The sequence below is a fragment of the Pundamilia nyererei genome, unplaced genomic scaffold (assembly GCF_000239375.1).
Source record: "Pundamilia nyererei isolate P.nyererei 1_Seehausen unplaced genomic scaffold, PunNye1.0 scaffold00009, whole genome shotgun sequence".
Taxonomy (NCBI): Eukaryota; Metazoa; Chordata; class Actinopteri; order Cichliformes; family Cichlidae; genus Pundamilia; species Pundamilia nyererei.
Window position 1 is genome coordinate 5,181,939 of NW_005187410.1, and position 18,932 is coordinate 5,200,870.

Sequence of the window (18,932 nt, forward strand, 5' to 3'; positions counted from 1 at the left end):
TACCACAGCAGTGGGTTTCCAAAGACATTACCAATGACTTGCAGGTCAAACTACTGTAAGGTGGTCAATCCAAGGAGGTGTGCCTTTAGTTTACAACAGCAAAAACTGAAGCTGTCGTGTTTTCCTCTCAGGCTGTCCATCGTCTTGTATGACTGTAGCGTCTTTAGGTTACCGGCCTGGTATACATACTCAAGATCAAATTCGGGCTGTATGTGACCCATTACTTTGGCATCAATACTCTAGTGACTGAGGAGTAAATTAATGGGGGATTATTAATTAATATTCAAAATGGATAGAAATGCATAGATTTTAAAAAGATAGCCTGAAAGAAGTAAACTATGTCACTCATCTGTTGAAACTCTGCAGGGCAGAGTTATAGTCTTGTGTATTTATAATTATCGCGTTACGTCAGTAAACGTTAAAGTGTAAATCCTCTGCTCTCCCATGTCCTGTTGGTGTGCATGTTATGATACATTAACTACATGTTAAGCCACTGTAATTAAAGACATATTTAATCATAACGTGACACGAAAACTTACTCAGTCATGCTAATGGGTAAATTAACTTTATGCACTTCATTCAGTCATTATACATAATCCAGTGCCTTATGCAACTGTTTTCAGATGCAGAAAACAGATGATGCTGAGCAATGAGTTCATACATAATGTATTTCAGCTGTCCTATGGAATTCTCTAATAATGATCTTCCAGAAAGGCAGTGGCCATCAATAGCCCCAGCAGGAGCAGATTCATTAATGAGCAGGACTTGGGGGATGTGGCTATGGATCTGCCTGTGGAACTAACAGGCATAGCCAAGAAAAGCACTGCTTGCTCTAATTACATTCTGTCAAGCAGGCCATTATACAAGGTTGCATTACAAACAAGACATTTTTTTGCCTAGAGACCTCTGGGCTGACCAGTAAAGAGCGGTTTAATAACAAAGCTAACTGGCCACCGCCTCAGGGACTGTCAGTTCCTCTAACCTCAGTGACTTCCTTCTCTGTAACTGGAATTTCAAATGAGAGAAATCAAGGGGAATTACACAGACAATACTTTTTGTCTCCATTTCTCTATGGATATCTTTTAAAGTTGCGCTTTAAAGCTTTGCATGTGTGAAAAAAGGAAACAGTTGTTGTTTTTAACGAGGTTTGTAGTCAGTGACAAAAAAGAAAATTTCTCCTCTTCCCTGACATTACATGGATCTTGATTTACAATAAGAAAAGAACTACAGATTCTTCACTTATCTTAAATAGAAAAATATATTAAATGTATTCATTCAAGCAACAAGTAACTCACTGAGGCTGAAGTGCAGTTTGGGATAGAAAAATGGACTTTGTGTTCCATCAACCAGAAAGCTGATTTAGTGATTAAATCTACCCATAGAGGCATCAGGTGCACTCTATTAACATCAGTGTGCTGCCACTATATTTGGCAAGGTGGTTTACACATGCTAATTTCTTAGCTGAGAAAATTAGAGTAATCAGTTATCATTAATAGTTTGGAATTCAGAATGGAAATGAATTTACTAATTAACCCTAGAGCATGATTTTGTATCCATTCAGAAATTTTGAAACATCCTTTTCTGGCCGCTTACACAACCAACATATTCCACCTGCCTGTGGAAATTAGTTCAGATGTTTTATTTGTTTTATTTTTATCTAAACTTTGATGGAATTAAAAGGAGGTTAATAACAAACTGTGAAATATGGGGATTTAAAAAGGAAGACATAAACTTAACTTAGTTCTCTCTTCACAGACAATGTAACTGTTATCCTCAGCTTTATTCTGCTTTGTTCACTGGAAGGACCCACACTCTTCTAGTTTTTACTCAATACTACACTTTCTGTACTTTAAAGGTTTGCACACTTTTTATTTGTCTGACACAAACACTGCTTTAATTTAATCTAGTACAGGTTCCACTGTTACCGACATGTTGACCTCAACAAGTCAGACATCCCCATCACAGGTTTTATTTTTTATTTTTTTTATATACTCATAGATTAGTTTGCATACAAAAGATGAATGTAGCCAATGTCACATCACCCAGCATTTTGTAGAGTCGTATTCTGAAACCTCTGATTATGAGTATTTGCCTATACTGCAGCAACTTGTCAGTCACATGTACATGTCTTAAATAGGGATGGACCAATCCGATATTAAGTATCGGTATTGGTCCGATACTGACCTAAATTACTGGATCGGATATCAGAAAGAAACAAAAAATGTAAGCGATCCATTAAGTATCACAAAAGCATCTCACAAAACTTGCGACATGACGTAATCCAACTCATGACCTTAGCACGTCGGAGCAGTATGCCTCGCGTGATAGAGCGGCTGCGGTGTGCCAGACCTGTCGGTGGTCTCCCTGAGCATTTGGAGCCTTGCTACGTGCTTCCAGCATTTCCTCTCCGACAAAGCTATCCCAGAGAAGTAAAGCAAGTGTGTAAGTTCGTCTCTGAATGTTTGTAAAGCATTCCCACGTTAAGCTTAACAACCGATATATGGAGCAACTGCCTCTTCTTCTCTCCCTCCCTCTACTGTTGCTACTTGAAATCATGAAACTGATCAATGATCAGCTGATCGGCTTTTCTGTCGCTACTCTCGTCTCTCTTGTTTGTTTTTGGCCCACTTTTGCCAGAAAGAGGAAACCAGCGGATGTTGCACTAAACAACAGCAGCGCGTTCAAGCTTGATAAGCTGTTGTTAGAATTTATTTAATATTACTTTCCACACCAGGATCCTTTTCTAAGTAGCTGACGCCTGGTAACTGTGCAGGGGCGGATCTAGCAAAGTTTTGCCAGGGGGCCAGGTAGGGCATTAACAGGGAAAAGGGGGCACAAAGAAATACTTTTCTTTCTTATTCTCATGTCTAGCTTTTAATGTTTTGTTAATCTTACAACAAAAGTTTTCATCTGATGTAAAATGTATAGAAAAACAATTTTATTGATTATAAAATACACTATATCGGATTCATATCGGTATCGGCCGATATCCAAATTTATGGTATCGGTATCAGACATAAAAAAGTGGTATCATGCCATCTCTAGTCTTAAAGTATAGCCTATGTTGATATTCTGGAACCATAATGTACCAAATAAGCATCTTGCTGCATAAAAAAGACTTGAAACTTGAAACTGTAACCATAAACTCATAGATGAGGTATTAAAGCAACTAAGAAGTATCATTTGATCCTAAACTTCTACACAAGTGGACTTTTGCAGGAGTCACATCCTGCTGGATGTTAGAAATAATGCAAGTTTAAGGCTTTTCAGACCTAGAATCTACATCCATCTTTTATATACAGTTTTTCTTCTCAGACTGACCTGGTGCAGCTCGCTCCCTTGCATATAAAAAAAAGTAATGTGCATATATTTAACACTGCTGTTGCCATCAAAGGTAGATAACACAGTGAATTGTTAAACCAAAGTCCCCAGAAAGCATAACAGAAGACTAATTTTAACCAAATATGATGACCGTTAGATAAACATGATCCAGTATTATTCCTGGAATGTCAGAAGACAGTCAGATAAAGAACAGAATCAGACCTTTTGTTAAACATCTGAAAAAAATATTGAAGATTACATTTTTCTCATCAACTGTTTATTTAGTGGCTGGGGAGGCAGGTCTCCTTTTACTGTGTGTGGGTCACCCCTGTGCAGTATACACAGAGTTTAATACAGCAACATGCAAAGATTTAAGAGGATTTCTTGTGATGGTTCCCTTCTTTTGCTTTGCAATGAGCAACTCTGGTATGATGCACTCCTTACATTTGATTTGATCTGATATCCTCTAGGATTGTTTTTTTTTTTTTTTTAATTAGGTGCCAAGCTGAAATTGTGTTCTTTGTTCTTTAGCTGCAGATTTACGTTGGGAAATTGTATGAAAGTGGTTATTAACTGAAATGCTTTGAGCCAATTTGACAGGGAATTTGGCAGCCAGAGGGAGCACTGTGGTGAGGGGGGGACTGCTGTTTGACAATCAGCTCACACAGATGTTGAGATATAATGGCAGATGGAACCTACATGGGAGAATTAATAAAAGTTAATTCACAAGAATAACACATTTCACATTGGATGTATTACAAGGCATGTGAGACAAGAATCAAGAAAGTAATGCAAAATATAGAGATAGGAGGACGGGGTCAGTTTGCACTCTTAAATTAAGTCGGTAGCCAAATTCCTTTGCAGAAGATAATGAGACACAGCAATTATACATGGGCTGAACCATTTTCAGACTTGCCAAAGGTCTCAAATCTTGAATGACAGAACAGAACAAATTTAAGGCTGTTGGGATTTAAAACCAAGCATGTAATGTGTTCAAAATCCTGTAAATTTTCAGCACAATCATTTAAGGATAAACGTAAGCTTATGTCTCTAAAGGAATCTGCTTCGAAAGGTATGATACATTTTCTTATTACAAGGTCTTCCATAAAAGCAGGGCTGCAGCTGTGCTGTACAGGGAGCTTGCTGTGTTCTCTGACGCTCACATTGCATTTCATTACTAATTCAGCTGCAGCCATCCCAGGCATTAGTGTGATGTTAACGAAATGTGAAACATACTCAAAACAAGGGAAATGAAAAAAAGAATTCCTAATCTGCATCTATTATAAACAACGCATCGAGTCTGGAGATGTAATTTTGATGGCAGAGCAGCAGTGGAGGAAAAACATACGACAGATCATTTTTGCCACAGTGAAACCTGACGCTTAAATAAAAGCACAGCTAGCTTTGTGCTTTCATGTTTCATCTTTCCTCTCCTTTAGGGGCCCGTGCAATAAGAGAACAAGTCGCTGTATCGGCTTTTCACCGCCTTCCTGCTACGTCTATTCAAGCGCGCTGATGGACTCAACACGTGCTCCTCGTGTCTCTCTGACAAACGATCATTCACAAACAGAAGGCTATCTGGATCACTGTGGGAGATGTTGCTCCCCTGACAGCTGCTTGAAATTTAAATATTACATTACCGGTAACTCACTGACAGCGATGGCTTTGTGCTGGGGCTGAAAACTTGACCAGTGTGTTTACTAACCGATGGAGTAATATCCTGGATGGTTCTCATCCGAGAGTCTGCTTTCGTCCTCTTGAATCATCTTTAAGTAACTTGGCTGCCCCAACACTGCCACAAATCCCACGGTGCTGCCGTTGGCAACCATTCAAAATCACACAAATGGCGCAGTCCAAAGGGGTGACAATAAATTAATTGCTGACACACTGGATATTCTACTCAGCAGTAAAGTGAAGCATTAACCAATGCGAGAGTCTTACCAGCCAATACTGGTGGTATTAACACAGTGCCCCGGCCCTCTACATCATACCGCCTTGGGAAAATTTAATGACAGATGACTCAAACTTGGTTTATGGATTCAGACAGTGGGGTTAATTATTTAAATAATAAATACTGAGTCAGTTTGGACTCAGGAATGAAGACAGAATGAGAAAAAATGATCTGCTGTTTATCAGATTACATATATACACTCACTTTTGCATGTAAAATATGCCTTAATTCTTCATGGTACTGATTCAAAAAGGTGCTGGAAACATATTCACAAGATAGCATCGCATAGTTACTGCAGATTTGTCAGTTGCACATCCATGATATAAGTCTGGTGTTCATGAAGCTAGTTTGAGATCATCTGAACAGATCAGAAAGGGATGGACATGGTCAGCAACAATACTCAGGTAGCCTGTGGTGTTCAAAAAATGCTGTTTGGTACTAAGAATCCCAAAGTGTGACCAAAAAATATCCCAGACACTATCATACAAGGCATGATGGACCCAAGTTTTCCTGTTGTTTACGCAAACTTCTGACTCTACCATCCAAATGTCACAGCAGAAATTGTGACTCATTACACCAGGTAATGTTTTTTAGCCTCAGATTCCTGTTCTTAGCTGAAAGGGGTGTGATCTTCATCTGCTTCAAGGTGTGGCAGGTTGTGTGTTGAAAAGTTATTTTGGTTGATACCCTATTCACAAAGGGTTGCCACGCTGGATGGATCCACATTGTTAATTTGGAACATCCTTTTACACTTACATAATCCTCCAAAGGATTTGTTTCAACTCTCAGGCTCAAGCCAGAAATCTTTTGCATTTTAGGTGAGTGTGCTAACTGGTTATTTGAGCTACTTTTCCTTTCCTATCAGTTCAAAGCTGCTCAAAGCCGTCTCCCTCTGACCTCTGGCATCAACAACATATTTTCTCCCAGAGAAATGCCGCTCACTGGGTATTTTCTCTTTTTTGGACTATTCTCTGTATACCCTAAAGATAGTTATGTGGAAAAATCCCAGTAGGTCAGCAGTTTCTGAAATACTCATATCAGCCCATTTGGCAGAAACAACTATGCCACATTGAAATGAACATGAAATCATCTTTCTTTCCCATTCGGTTGCTCAGTTTGGACTTCAGCAGGTTAGAGTTGAACTACTGCCATGTGATTGGCTAATTACATGTTAAATTAAATGTGTTAATGAGCAGTTGAAGAGGTGTATCTAATAAAGTGGACGATGATGTCTTCAGTTAATGTTGTTTGTCAAATACTTTATGACAAGGGATGATAGAAGCAAGAACAGCTGTGACAACATTACATGACCTACATTCAGTATTACAGTATGTAACATGATAATATTTACTGTTGTTCATGTAAAGGTAATATCCATTGTGATGATGGCAGTTAGGCATTCGAAGAACCCTGAATTGAAATGTGACCATAAACATGGCGTGTGTATTAAAGATGGAGACGTGTGTAATTAATGTAATTTTTTGCTTTTGTTCTTCCTTGGCTTGCTGTATTTATAACATGAATTAGCATGGTATTTGTTCAAGTGCTCTGGTGGGATGAGGCAATAGGTGTTTTATCATGTCAGTACTCTGGACTGAGTCATTAATAAAGCCATTATGTAATGCAACTTTGCACATGTGCAGTAAAAGTATGAATTGCATTGAAAAAAACTTTCAATGTGCAAGAAGCATTTCTTAAAGCAGATTTTTTACTAGTGACTCGGTTGTAATATGGCCTAGTCATCCTTTAAATTACAGTTTTATACATTTTGACAGAGGTTTAAAATGCCAAAATAACTGAGAGGAAATGTTTTCAAAATAGGTTCCAATCACTTCTACTGGCGTGGCCTACATTAAATATTATGATATTTTTAAGATGTAGTTACTAATTTCAGGGTTTTAAGCAGTTTGTTAAAACATTAACAATGACTTTCAACTGAAGCCAAGCAAGATCTTGAGAAATGAATCAGTTGTAATAACATTTAAAATTCCAAGATGTACATCTATTGTGTCATCTGATAATTAAAAGTAATTTAATGAAGCAGATTTATTTATCAATTTAAATATCAAAAACAGAATGGAGGCTAACTCTAAGTATAATGTCACAGAAACTGAAGAATCACCCAACAAACTGGAGGGAATAGAAAAAAAAACGGTCCCCGGTTGGAAGGCAAAAGGCAAAAAAAAAAAACAAAAGAAGCAAAAAAAGAAAAAAAAAACATCCTGCTCTTAAAATCTTTGCAACTGTAAACTCATGAGTGTTGCAGCGCTGACGGTAATGAAAAATGACAGCTGGCATCGCTACAGCCCTGCTGCTTGTGTGCCGCTAACACCACAAAACAGTGTCTATGTACCAAAAAAAAAAAACTGAGTAACATCCCTGAAATGCCACACATGAATCATAAAGCATGAGCATTACTTCAGGGCTATTCTTTCATCTGTACTTTACTTCAATGTGCTACAATAATAACAAAAAAAAGTGAGAGTTGGAGGCCTTGCTAGCAGCTCTGTAAAGCCATGGTTAAGAAGCGCTATCATTATCACCCCAGTTTCCTTGCAATGGAAATTATAACATGCTGATGGTTTGCAGGTTTACTATTTTCACAGTCTACCTGCAATGTGTTCACATTATAATCTTTTCTCTGGTGTTAATACTGTTACTTTTGCAGGTTCAGGAAATCCAAATAATGGCACACTTGAAATTTGATCTGATCATCGTGCAAGAAAAGTGTGAATGAATTTGAATTGATGGCAACCATGGTTTTTGTGATTTCATCATCAAATCCTCTCTTTTACTATCTGCGACTAAATATGGGATTTAACAGATTTTTTCAGATCTTGTATTCAGTTTTTTATTTAAGTCCTATGAAGCATACCAACTTTTATGAAAAAGGCTTGCATGTCTGTATTGTTGAATTAAACTATGGAACAATAAACTGGCTTCTTCTTAACTAGAATAGCTGTGTTCTTGTTTTGTTTTGTTTTTATCAATAGATGTAAAACCCTTTTGTTGGACAAAATGCCTGTCCCCACGTGTTTGAAGGCATTTTTGAGAATCAAAATTGGGTTTTAGTGTCAGGGTTACAATTAGGTTAAGGTTATGTTTAAGCTAAGGCTTAGGGTTAGGCATTCATTTTTGATGGTTAGGAATAGGGTAGGCAGCAAGGGATAGCATTATGTCACTAAGACATGAAAATAGGACTGTGTGTGTGCATGTGTGCAGGTTCTAGCCAAATATTCTAAAAATGTTTGTGCCAAATCTCATCGCTGTTCATACAACAGCTTTCATAAAACATCAAGCCAGTGACCAGGTTACTAAAGTGATCAGGTGACATCTTCAAACATGAAGGAACCATATTTCATGCCAATCCCTAACCTAGATGTGGACGTGTTATACAGGATAATCAGAAACAAAGACAAACATGTCAGTCTAGTGCTTGAGAAGAGGTCACAGGATCTCTGCAGTTCAACCTGCCATGTGGACCAAAGAAGTGCACAGGCCAGTTGATGTAGCTCTTGCACAATGTTACAAGTGTGGCTAAAATTCATGCCCAAACTACCATTTTACCCCATATGGCTTTATTTGTTTCACTGTGATTAAATGCAGTCTGTCACATTTCCTTCTCTTGCTTTGCCAGTCTATGAAATGTAACATTAGGATTTAAATAAATGTGTTATTTCATCTTTGCAATAATTTAACAAAACAGAATAAAAATGAAATAAACAGTATGCTTTTATTGAGATAAATTACCGATTCACTGTGACTTCCCATCCTTTTACCCACAAGCATAGTTTCTATTTATGTAAGAATGAGAAATGGTGTGATCGAAAACTGCCCCAGATATTATTTTTATTTGTGTAGCGCTTTATAAAGTCATTTGATTCACGTGCACAAAGTTCCTGTGGGAAGGTTTAGTGGTGTAAGATGTAAGAAAACAGGGAGGGATCAAACAAAGAACAAACACATAAGCTTATTCTGCACACACCAGGGAGGATGCACTGTATTAGAGAAGCATGTGTGTGTATGTGTGTGTCTTCTTTACTCAGTACGTATGCTCATAACTGTAATGATTAAATTACCTTCTCATCATCTTCAGTGAAGAGCTCTCCACTTGAATTCTTGTTAATAGCCTGAGCAACTCCGATGATCTCTCCATCACTGTTGCGAATGGGCATGCACAGCAGTGACTTGGTTTTGTACCCTGTCAGCTTGTCAATTTCATCGCTGAACCGACGATCCTGCAAGCCGTAGGCACAGAAGAAAAGACACAGTGTAAGCACTTGTTGGAAAAGAGCACTTGCTTCCTCTATTTTTCAGATGACGGGGCACTAAACATAAAGATCATGACTGCGTGTCTACAGGAATGTCAGTTTGATGGACGTCTGCAGAGTTTGGAGCTTGTTCTACAAAAAGTAGTAAAGTAGAGCAATGTGGTGAGGCATTAGTGTAAATGTTTGGCCAGCCATTAAGACTTTTACATCTAAAAAAGGCTGTTGCCATTATTAAGCACCTTTATGTAGTTGTTGTATTAAATCACAGTGGACTTGAGGGGGGGAAAGAACAAAAAACACTTTTTTTATTACTCTTATGTGATTTGTGTGAACGTGTGGTTTTGGCCCAAGCTATCAGCAGTGCTCTTGTTCGTCAAACTGTGAGAGATCAAATGAAAAGCTGCACGAAAACGATCTGACTCACTGCCTGTGACAGATGGAAATGCACAAAAACACATGCACACAGAGCAGAAGGCACCTGATAAGCGTCAGGGATGTTCACTGTCTCCCCGTGCTCGGCTACATAACCAATGATCCCTTTCCCCCACGGCACTTGAACTTCGTCTGAATTCATTGAGGGTAAAACTGTGGTGCCTGCGTGCACGTCAAAGAATTTGGACACTAGCGTTTGCTTGTTGCCTGTTCCCTCCACTAAAAACAAGGAGCACCGGTCTGCATCCACCATAATGCAAACAAACACGAGGATCTTGTAGCTGAGACTCGTTAGATCCAAGTCGTTTGATATGTCTTTTACAAGCTCCAGGAAAAACTCTCGCTCGTTGTGTTCTTTGAGGTAATATTTAAAATCCACGGCTGTGGAAGGGTACTGGGGGATGTTGACTCTGGACTCCAGCAGTGCGCTCAGTATGTGCGCAGTGGTCGGGGGCAGAGAACTCGCTTTCCTCAGCAGTGCTCTCCTCCTCATGCTTGTCAGCGGCTCCTGCGCCCTGGTATTAACATGTTCGTCGTATGTCCTGTTGATGTTGATTGCCTTGGATCTGGCGAAAGTTTTACGCAGCTCCTTCTGAGACGCTCTCCGCTGCAAACCGTCACATTTGCTCGCCCAGCTGTCCTTGCACGGGTTGCTCTTCTCCTCTCTTGTCTCGGCCGGAGCTGAAGCCGTTGGACTTTTGCTCGCCTGGTGATTCTTGAGCCATTTCTCCACCATGCTATAATTCCCCTTTCTGTTCAGGTAATCCTCGAATAACTCGGGATGCGAGTCCAGAAAAGTTTCCACGTCAGAGAACAGCATCTTTGACACTGCCATGTCTGTTCTTCAGATGGTCCTTAGAGAACCAAATCCAAGAAGTCGCGCAGAGAAATATCATCTATGAGGCCTTGCTGGGGGGTTGAAGACAAGAATCGTTTGACAACTTCCAAGGTGCAGTACGCTTGGAGCATCCCTGGAGCTTCGGCTACATATCCAGCTCCACTCTGTGGCGATGGAGACTCCCTTTGCGCACCAGCATATTCCTCCACAGCATCTCCACGCCGTTTTCACTTAATGTAAGATCATTTAAGAAGATCTAGGTTAAGCAGCGTGGACGCAAACTGATGCTCGCTGGGACTGCCACGGGCTTTGAAAAGACAACAAACAGCAACTACCGAGCGTTACTGTCGTGTGCGTCTTCTAGTTTGCAAATGACGCTGGCTGTGGTTGGCTCGGTCCCACTGATGCTCGTTTCGTCACACGAGAAGGAGCTCAGGGTTGCTTCAGTACGCAGCCCTCCGGACATCTGAACCGTTTGGCCCCTATTACAGGCTCCAAGTGTGAAAACGACGAGGATAATACTAACGTCTGTCCGTCCAGCACATATTATACAGAATGCGTATGGTTACATATGCAATAAGCTACACAAAAATATAAAACAGTAGACTATAATGGTAGATTTGTTGCACACTGTTCATAACTTTCAATATTTCGGATCCGCTCCAGTTTTGTAAGGCTTATCTGAAGCAAAGGAACCCCATGTGGGTGAATTAACTCTTTAACATGATTCAAATACAATGGATGCATTCCACAAAAAAGGCTTTTCTGTGATAATCAATGAGTGACAGTCGACTAAAAAAGAAGGAATTCATAGCATATATTAAACATCGTCTACAGCGGTCTGTGTCATTTAGTTATGTAACCGCGACTTTTATCGCTAGTGAGCATGCCAGATACTCAAATTCCTTTATACTAGTTCCTCTGTGAGTAGGTGTGTAATTTGAACACTAGGGGGAGTTGTAGTCCACAACTTGGACAGTGATACAGCTACCAGCACAAATCTGACTCCTATCATGAGCACCTCATTGTTCAGCAATCTGAATTCAAGCGTGAAACCTCTAGATTTGATAAGCAAGGTTAACTTCGACATGCTTTTATCTGCTTAACAAGACCCCTACAAATGCATTCTGTCTTTTTGGCCAGTATTTTCGTTCTCAAAATGTGGTCAAACAACTCAGAACAGTTTTCAAAGTGTAGCAGGTTTTTTTCTTAAATAGCTTCATATCAGTCAAAGCCTCTTAAAGATCACTTCAGAGTTCCTTGCTTCTCTCTCCCCACTAACAATTCAAATCCTGCAAGTAGTGTCCCAGTGCGTCATGTTTATTCAGTTTTGTGATAGAAATCCTGCACATCCTCTGGCATATAAGACAATGAAGTACACCACTCTAATCTTTATTTGATTGACAAATCAAGTGTATCAAAACCTGGCATGCTGCCTCCTCAGCATTTTATGAACTCGGGCAAAACAAAGGTGAAGAAATTCTCATGTTTAGTGTTGTTTTATTCAAATTCAGAAATGACAAAAAAGACAGCTGAGGTAGGAATCAAACCAGAGAAGGCACATTCATCCTTAGAACAGACACCTCTTCAAATAACTTGATAACAAAACAACAACCTACTCACCCCAAAAAATAATGGACAGTTAAACATTTTTTTGGTCCCTACATTATGGATGCACAGTATATTATTTAATAATATATGTCTGAAACCTGTTCAAACCAGGAGATATTTAGTCCACATCAAGTAAACCTGAGACAATGGCGACAACTTATCATCCCAGTGCCACCACAACTGATTGCTCTTTTGCCTTATTTTTGGGGGGGGAAAAGACAAGTCCTGGTATCTTGCACAGTTTGTTAAGGCACAAAGATTGCTAAAAAGGTGCACGGATACAGAGATCTTTATGAAGTTGCCGATTTGAGATACGCTATAAGGTCAGCTCGCTCAGTCTTCTTTTTAATGCCAGCGAAGATCATCTTTGTTCCTGGAATGTATTTCTTGGGGTTCTCCAAATACACCATCAGGGTTTCCTCATTCCAGATAACCCCTGTTTTAAAGTAGGCAACAACAGGAGAAAGTAAGGCTTAAAATCAAGTTCGTGTGATTTACAAGGCTGGTTAAAGAGTGCATGCACACAGAGTATTCACCTTTGCTCTTGTTGGCATCTGTATAAGTGTACCCCTCTGCCTGGCCGGTTTTGCGTCCGAAGAGGCCCCAAAGGTTGGGTCCAACCTTATGCTTCCCACCATTCTCCACGGTGTGACACTGGGCACACTTCTGGACAAATGTCTTCTTGCCCTTTTCAACGTCTCCAGTCATTTCTAACAAGGAGAAAATACAGGCTTAGAACAATCACAGTATAACGGTATACACCAATTCAGCCACAGGGGGGAGCTCACGTGCTAGTTGCGCAACTATGCCCCTGGGGGCGTTACCAAACTGGCTCTCACAGTATTGCTAAATTACACCGCTCCTATCATGAAACCAAAGACAGGTGTTTAAAAGCGCGTTTGCTATCCTCTTAAAGCAAATTATTCCAGTAAAAAAAAAAAAATCAATACCACCTCACACTTGACATCTTATTCCAAGCTAAACCTGTAGCTATAACTTCATATATCAACCTTACATAAAACATACCAAAGTTCATCTTTTAAATATCACTGACTGTAATGTAATGTAATGTATCTAATGTGTGTTAAACTCAAACAGCTCCTCAGATAAGGAAAAAAATCAGCTAGAATATCGTCTTTAAAGACATCGGCGCTGGAGCACGTTTCATGTTAGAGGACCGACGCAGACGGATTTGAATCCGTAAAAAGTTGTGAGCACGAAGAACAGAGAACAGCAAACCTCACATTTCAGTAATTACCGTTTACGTTTACGTTCCGCGCACAATGAAGAGACTCGCAGCTTCTTGAATTTAATCCCCCTGCCGGGTTCTGTCACACCCGTTTCACGAAAGTTTCACGGACGTGCCTCCTCTCACAAAACTTTTAGTATCCCTGAGACGTCATCAGTCACCTGACCTGCGTCGTCGTGCACGTCATGACGGGATTTTGAAAGCGCAAGTAAGATTAAATCTTCGCATTTAACCGATTAATCGGTTCAACAACAAAAAAAATACCACACTAATATATAAATAAATAAACGTCCGACTTACTTGTTTTCTTTGTGTGTTTTACTATTTTTTATTTTCGCATTTTCTAGCCCAGATCTGTTATTGAAAAGCACAATTTTTGTATGCTGCTGCAACCAAGTGGAGAATATTGTCACCTTATGGAGTCACAATTACTGGACTCTCTTTGCCATCTCACATGCCTTCACTTCCCACACACTATTCACGCAGGAGGCCTTCAAATGAAACACTTTTTAATACTGACATGGTATTTTGACCATGGTATGCCTGCCACGAAGCTTTATACTGCATACAAGTGTGTATATATATGTGTGTATATATATATATATATATATATATATATTACTCTTACATGTTCTTGTTGGCTTTTAACTAGGATCTTAAAGTGCAAACTTTCCTGTTACCTCATGTCAGTACAAGTGTTGGAATGACAATAAATGTGGGGGTATGTGGGGGGCGGTTCCAGCTTATTACACAATTGCACTGATTTGCTGCTGGGGACTACATCTCAACAGTCCACCTCTAGATGTTTACCAGAAATTTGCACTTGGCGTTGAGGCGTGACATGTTTAAACCAGCCTGGTGAGACCGTCATTGATCTGATTGTAGAGGAATGACGCTGCTTTTTCTTGTGTTGCTTTTATCTTTAATTGTTTGTGTGTGGCGTTCGTGTTGTGTTGTCTGTTACCTAGCTTCCTGGACGTCGTGTGCTAGTTATTCATGTAATACTTGTTTTCACGTGATGCTTGCTATGATTCTATGTAATTAGTGGGTGTGCTGAAATGTTTCTGGCTTTGTTTCTTTTTACTACTCAGCAGGGTTTTCCCTTTTTTAGGCTTCCACTGGAAATGATATTTTATAATAAGATTTTTTTCTTAATGACTTGCCTGCTCAAATAATGCTTAAGTCTCACATACAATTTGGGTCAAATTTGACATTCAACAGTAAAAATCCTCTAATCTGAAACTGTACAGTCCTTGTGTGTTTTTAATGGGAAGGCGGGGGTACCTGATAACCCTGATGAAAGCCACAAATGCGTTGGTCAGTCAATGAAGTTGTTCCTCTTCCCCTAAGTGTTGTTGGAGTTCCTGCATTGTGGAAAGTGGGGGACCTTGACAGTGTCACGATACGTGTTCCCACAACATTTGCTTGTCCTGCAGTTTTATGTTCTCCTTAGGCTTGTGAAGTCTTCCTCCATGTAGTCCAACTTCCCGTTAGTCCAAAGACATGTTAGGTTAACTGGTTAGAATAAAGTGCTGTATGAATGTACGGTTAAAGTGTGGCTTGAAAGTGCATGACATTTGCACGTGCAAGCACAGTCCCCTGCAATTTAACCAGATAATCTGAAAATAAACAAATGTCTGGAAGCTAAATGAGATCATGGGAGGGGTCATAATTATGATGATGGTTATAAAAGCACCCGTGCTGCCATTTCAGTGAGTGTGGGAACCACATGTGCAAATCCCACTCGCAAAGTTTCCTACCACTACTCTGAATCCACAGATTAGTTTGCAATAAACAAGTTTGCAAAACACACCACACTCCACTGTGTCCATTTCACGCTTTGTCTTTCCAAAACATGTAAACATGAAGACTCAACACAATAAGACCGCAGCCCGATGATAGAACTGAACTCAGGACCTTCTTGCTGTGAGGAAACAGTGCTAACCAACCAAGGGACAACTCCCACTAGGTCATTTTTCTTTCCAAGCTCCATACATTACCATGACCTGGATGACAGAGAACCTACACAGACACAATGCTAACCACTGCCCTATAATGGTTCATGTTTTATGTAAAACAACACATGTGATAACTGGCATTTTTCTCCACAAACAAGTGGTTTAAAACCTAGTAAAATCAACTCTTGCTCTCTTAATCTGACCTCTCTACATTAATTGAGGATTTTTATTCCATTTATTAATGTCAGCTTATTTATATATTCTAAATAGATTCATGGTCCAAAATTTGGCATAGACACCTATTGGCTTGGGTTAAAACTTACTCTGAAAACATGAAATATAAACTGTATCAAGGGGTTAAATTAAGAAGGTGTTTACACCTCTGTCGCACGTATTCACATTATGTCATTGTTTTGTTCCACCATCTTCTTCTTTTTGTTTGCTCCCTCATCACCCTTACTAATTAGTTCATTAACTAATTCCGCAAATTTCTTAATAGTCGTGGTCTACAAGGCTGCACAGGTTAAGAGGGTGTAGAGCACGGGGATTAGCACAAGCATCCCTCAGGTTCACATGGTTCTTATTCTGCATGTGTGATTGCTAATCTTAGTGACAATAATGCATGCAAAGTGAAACACCCAGGAATAGAGGATGTTTGGCGGTCCATTTGCTAGTAGAATAGCAGAGGAGACACGCACAGTGCATATTAGTTTAGGTTTCATTTCCCCTTAGAAAACCTCTCAACTTAGCTCTGCACAGAAAAAGTGTGAAAAAAATCCCATGAGTGTACAAGCTTCTATGTGACTAAAACTGGCACCAAACGCTAATGAGCAATAAAACAAAACACACAAAGTTGCTTCTTTTTTTTCATTTGAAGCAGCAGGCTTATTCGGGATTAGTTTCACCAGCAAGATGAGTGGCAAAGTGTTGCACCGTGACATGTACAAATGATGCAGGCTAATTAGAACCAACATCCACTGGCTGTTGGAATCAAATAACCACAGAAGTTTAATCACTGAGATTTCTTTCACTGGTCTTTTAAAAAAATCCATGTGACCAGAAAAAATATTATCTATAGCCTAAGATTAATATATTGTCTAAAATTTGAGTTCCTCAGGAGATGAAGCAGATTTGTTAGCACGCTAAAGCTACCAACAGGCTTTCAAGGCACTCAACACTATCTGACAGATATATCATAGTTATTTCCAGTTTTATCTGCAGCTAACTGGAACATCCATAGGACAGAGCTACGTGGACTCTGCTAAAGTCATCATTCTGTTTACATAATGAATGAAAGTCCATCCACCTTTGACCCTGCTATCAAGAAAACCATCTGGGAGATCGCAGCATATGCTTGTCTTGGCCTTTTGCTTTACTAGCCTCTCTCAGGGATTTATTTATTTATTTGGCTAGAAAAGGGAATCTTTTTCTCTCTAGAAATGCAATTTGTATGTCTTATTTCATAAATTCTCAATCTTGTGACTGTGCACCTGCTTTTAGTTTCACCCTCAATGTACTGTGCATTATTCAGTCAAGTGTGGCCAAAGATTAATAAACATAAAGGTGCAAACGTGACAATTTTAAAATGAAAAGCCAGCTGGTAATTTATTTGGGCCATGATAGATTGGATGATGTTACTGTATGTGTGGTAATAACAGGTTATTTAAAAACCCTTTGTCCACCAGGGAGCACTGTTTTGTTTGAGTACAATACCTTGAAAATAGTTCTTGCAATAAATAAATTGGAAACATTTTCCAAAATATGTCTTTGTGTTGTGCTTTTAAAAATATTAATTTAGGCCAGATATTCAGGGCCACAAAAATCCAGATTACAAATGAAATGCCTGTTTTCAGAATTTTAATTATTGATTAGTATTTTTTTTATTTTAAACACTAGTTGTCATGAATAGCTTCCAAACAGACATGTGTGTAAGTGTATCCACGTTTTAAGTGTTTATTAATACTTTTAATAAGGAATCTTTTTTAATTTTTCGCAATTTGTTTTTTTGTTTTTTTTTATGTGTGAAGCACTTTGAACCGCATAAACTGCATCAACTTACAAACACAGTTTGATTGGTTGATGGTTAGTCAGTGTATTTTTGTGTATATAAAAAGCAAAGTACATCATAGATGACAAACTCTATGCACATTATAGCCATGAGTCTTATCTTCTATCTTCTTTACATCTGTTATTTCACATACCCTGTTTAGTTATTGCACATAAGTCTAGCCTGTGATTGTAGCATTTTGTCTGCCATTTATCTACGTCATTGTTTTTGATGTTCGTCTGAATATCTATGAGTGAAAATGAAAAGTTCAGTATTTCCAGATCTAATGTACCACGACATGGACAGAAAATACTCTGATGCCTTAAACCAGGGGTGCTGAAACTGCAGCTCCAGAGTAGCGTTCAAACGTGAAAAAAACAAAACAGTAAAATATGAAGAAATCTGCAGAAAGAAAATTCCAAAACAAGAACCATATTGTTGTTGACAGGTTGAGGGCTGATTGCTGTTTGTAGCCAGGGTGACCAGATAAACTGCACTGCATTTTTATCCTTTGTCCCTCCTCATCCGACATATTGAGATCATGTCCCACGTTTTGATTCTTACAAGAAATATGGCTGAAAAACATCAGTGTGAAAACCCAAAGATGATCAGCAGACAGAAAAGCAGCTGAACTAACAGTCATTAAAATAGAAAACAGAAGTACACAGGTGGACAAAGACAATCACATAAGAACATAAAGATGTGTTTAAACTTTCAGTAAGAAGTTTGGAAAAGTGCATTTCAATACAATGCAGATAGTTTGCCCTTTTTATGTCATCGATGCCAAACATTTAACCTCTATCGTTTACATGTATCTATCAAGTCAGAGCCAAATGAATTCAAGTTTATTTATATGGCGCAAATTCACAGCAACAGTGACGTCAAGGTGCTTTATACTGTAAAAACCGCAACAATCCAGAGACCCACCTGTGAGCAAGCGTTTTGCAAAAGTGGGGATGAAAAACTCCCTTTTAACAGGAAGAAACCTCCAGCAGAACCGGTCTCAGCAAGGGGCAGCCATGCACTGCAACTGGTTAGGGGCGTGAGGTGGAAAGAGAAACGAAAAACGAGAGCATATGGAAACAGGACAAAGCACAGGCTAAAGGATAGAGGAGAACGGCTTTAATTTCATACTGCAGTGGTGTATGTGGAGAGTGAAAAGGTGTGAGTGGAGAAGTGCTTAGTGCATCACATGAAGTCCTGCAGGAGTTTCAAAAAGGAAAGTTTTAAACCAAATCTTTAAAGTAGAGAGGG

The 18,932-nt window shown here is 39.2% G+C and overlaps 2 protein-coding genes across 3 annotated transcripts in view; both read right to left on the reverse strand.

Moving 5' to 3' along the window:
* The window catches only part of pde11a (phosphodiesterase 11a), a 47,909-nt gene extending 36,744 nt beyond the window's left edge, over positions 1–11,165 (reverse strand). The window contains exons 1-2 of the mRNA XM_005723513.1: positions 10,022–11,165; positions 9,352–9,510 (exon numbers count right to left, since the gene is read on the reverse strand). Coding sequence (XP_005723570.1) covers positions 9,352–9,510; positions 10,022–10,810 — 948 coding nt within the window. The 5' untranslated portion in view covers positions 10,811–11,165. The remainder of the gene's footprint in view (positions 1–9,351; positions 9,511–10,021) is intronic.
* Positions 11,166–12,236: 1,071 nt separating this feature from the next.
* Positions 12,237–13,854, reverse strand: cycsb (cytochrome c, somatic b). Of its 2 annotated transcripts, none has more exons than XM_005723514.1 (3): positions 13,683–13,854; positions 12,961–13,134; positions 12,237–12,860 (listed from the first exon to the last, which is right to left on the reverse strand). In XM_005723514.1, exons 2-3 carry the CDS (start codon positions 13,130–13,132, stop codon positions 12,715–12,717), a joined length of 318 nt encoding a protein of 105 aa, XP_005723571.1. In that variant the 5' UTR covers positions 13,133–13,134; positions 13,683–13,854; the 3' UTR covers positions 12,237–12,714. The 2 variants fall into 2 exon arrangements, with proteins under 2 accessions (XP_005723571.1, XP_005723572.1); XM_005723515.2 differs by having other exon boundaries at positions 13,669–13,854.
* Positions 13,855–18,932: the final 5,078 nt, after the last annotated feature.

What these genes read in the sequence shown, in the direction of transcription:
- cycsb (XM_005723514.1), bottom strand. Translation starts at nt 13,132, where the DNA reads ATGACTGGAGACGTTGAAAAGGGCAAGAAGACATTTGTCCAGAAGTGT. An exon ending in AGATGCCAACAAGAGCAAAG is followed by an intron (nt 12,861 to 12,960) that starts GTGAATACTCTG and finishes ACTTTAAAACAG; the next exon opens with GGGTTATCTGGAATGAGGAA.